The 2,334-nt window shown below is 57.9% G+C and overlaps 1 protein-coding gene across 1 annotated transcript in view; it reads left to right on the top strand.

Moving 5' to 3' along the window:
- Positions 1 to 3: 3 nt before the first annotated feature.
- The window catches only part of CCNT1 (cyclin T1), a gene marked incomplete at both ends in the record, with an annotated part of 5,103 nt that continues 2,772 nt past the window's right edge, over positions 4 to 2,334 (top strand). The window contains 5 exons of the mRNA XM_010016647.1: positions 4 to 102; positions 279 to 407; positions 805 to 865; positions 1,929 to 1,991; positions 2,219 to 2,264. Coding sequence (XP_010014949.1) covers positions 4 to 102; positions 279 to 407; positions 805 to 865; positions 1,929 to 1,991; positions 2,219 to 2,264 — 398 coding nt within the window. The remainder of the gene's footprint in view (positions 103 to 278; positions 408 to 804; positions 866 to 1,928; positions 1,992 to 2,218; positions 2,265 to 2,334) is intronic.

Raw genomic sequence — 2,334 nt, 5'->3', positions numbered from 1 at the left:
TTCCTTAACGGCGCCATCAGGTCCCAGCTCACCATCAACACGGCCATCGTGTACATGCACCGCTTCTACATGGTGCAGTCCTTCACCCAGTTCCACCGGAACGTGAGTGCTGCGGCGCGGGGGGCGCGGGGACCGCCCGGGGGGGAGCCCCTTGGCCCTCCTCCTGGGGCTTGCGTTTGCTCGTTACCCGCTCTGTAAGTGCGGAATGAGCCTCGTTCTGTTGCTCGACACTTGAACTTCCTAACTCTCGGAAAACGGGTGGATCTCCCCCGCTGCAGGCCGTGGTTCCAGCCGCGCTCTTCCTGGCAGCCAAGGTGGAGGAGCAGCCTCGGAAGCTGGAGCATGTCATCAAGGTGGCACGAGCCTGTTTGCATCCCTTGGAAGCGCCTCTGGAACCCAAGAGCGAGGTGAGTGGGGAGGTGGGAATGGTGGGATGGGGATGCTCAGTGCCTAAAGGGCTTCTTTCTCCTGTTCTCCCCCGCTGTGTGGCAGCGTGCTCAGAGAAGGGTGTGGATGTGGCTGTCCCCACACATTGGTTCCTCAGCTCTGGAGCAACTTTATCCAGGGAAGCTGAAGGGAAATCGAGCAGCAAATCCCTGAGCTGTCCGTGCAGCTTGAGGGACCAGCACCAAGAGGCTCCCTGTGACAAGCAGGAGCACTAGTGGGGAGCGGGGCCATTGCTGCCTCTTTTCCAGCTGGGAATCTGGGCCACTTCCCCCCATGCCAAAGATTCCCCTTTGCTGCTTTGGTGTCAGTGATGTGTAGGGTTACCCTGTGAGTCACTTGCTTTCCTCTCCACACCAGGCTTATCTGCAGCAAGCCCAAGACCTGGTCATTCTAGAGAGCATCATCCTACAGACCCTGGGTGAGTGTTCCAAAGCAGCCCAGCATTCCCAGAGCCGGGAATGCTCTGCGGAGCCAGGAGTCTTAACCACGGTCTTCTCCACATCAGGAACCCAGGCAGCAAACTCTCCTTTCCCCCTCCCTCCTCCTGTTCTCCTTGTCTCAGGTGTAACCCAGGAGTTGTGGTCTTTTTTTTCCCCCCCTCCCACAGCAGGTTTTGTGCTGCTCGGTCCCCGTTGTGCTGTTCAATTCCATAATACTCCAGAATTCCTGGCGGCAGGAAGCAGCTTGTGCTGCACCAGGTCTACCAGAGCCTGCCTTGAATGTTCTTGTGTTGAATATGAAGCAACAACCCCACCAGCGGCAGGTTTGGGGGCGGGGGGTTATGGAAGCAGAAGCTGGATCCTACATTGGATCCGTTCTCCCATTCCTACGAGGGACCTGTAGCAATGTGTTCTGCTCCAGGTGGTGCTTCACAGCCCTCTATGGGCCTCTGGTCCTTCGACCTGGCTTATGAGCAGATGCCACCAGGAGCACAGGGGCTGGCCAAGCAGGGCCAAACTGCAGCTTCTCCTCTTGCCCTTTTAACATCCTGCTGCTTCTAGAATATTCCCCATGGGAAGAAGCATTCCCCATGGGAAGAAGCAAATCTGCTGCACACATGGACTGAGTTGATCTTCCCACCCCCCCTTTAGAGCCTGATGCCCAAAGTGAATAGGAAACTGCAGCGAGGCTGCAGCTCTGCAGTGCTGGAGCCCCCTTCAAAGGGAAGGCGTCTGTTTCCTCTTGGCTTTCTGGGTGACAGATGCCTTTGAGCAGCTGCCATTGGCTCCTCCTTCCTTCCAGCTGCTCTGAGAGGCTTTGTCCTGCTATTGCTGAGTGGGTTTGTTTGCAGCGAGGTCCCTCAAGCTGCTTCTGGAGGTCTGGAAGCAGCAGCTTCAGGGTTTGCGACTGGAGAACCCAAGTGCTGTGGGCAGGAGCAGAGCAGGGGCTGCAGGAGGGGAGGGGAGGGAGCCTTGTTCCCCCCCTCAGGGAGGTTCGTGGGTCCATGGGCTCCTGATGGCTGCATTGTCTTCTCCTCCCAGGCTTCGAGATCACCATCGACCACCCGCACACGCACGTGGTGAAGTGCACGCAGTTGGTGCGAGGTGAGTGGGGTGTAACCTCACCCGGCTGTGGGAGCTCCCTGTGCCGCGGGGGCTGGGGGTCTGCTGCGCCATCCCCATAAGCATGGAGCTCTGGAGCCCCTCTTGTGTGGGGCACTCGCACTGGGGCGGGGGAGTGGTGCTGAGCGGCCTCTTCTGGGCTGCGATGCCCAAAGTGGGATCTCAGAGTTTACACACACTGACCCCTGCTCTTTCCTTTTCTCTTGCAGCCAGCAAGGACTTGGCCCAAACATCCTATTTCATGGCTACCAACAGGTTATTGCTTTACAATTGCTTCATATTTGGCAGAGGGAAACTGGAGGAGAAGTGGCAGCAGCGAACCCAG

The sequence above is a fragment of the Nestor notabilis genome, unplaced genomic scaffold (assembly GCF_000696875.1).
Source record: "Nestor notabilis isolate BGI_N333 unplaced genomic scaffold, ASM69687v1 scaffold22330, whole genome shotgun sequence".
NCBI classification, from domain to species: Eukaryota; Metazoa; Chordata; class Aves; order Psittaciformes; family Psittacidae; genus Nestor; species Nestor notabilis.
This window is presented reverse-complemented; position numbering and strand designations above follow the sequence as displayed.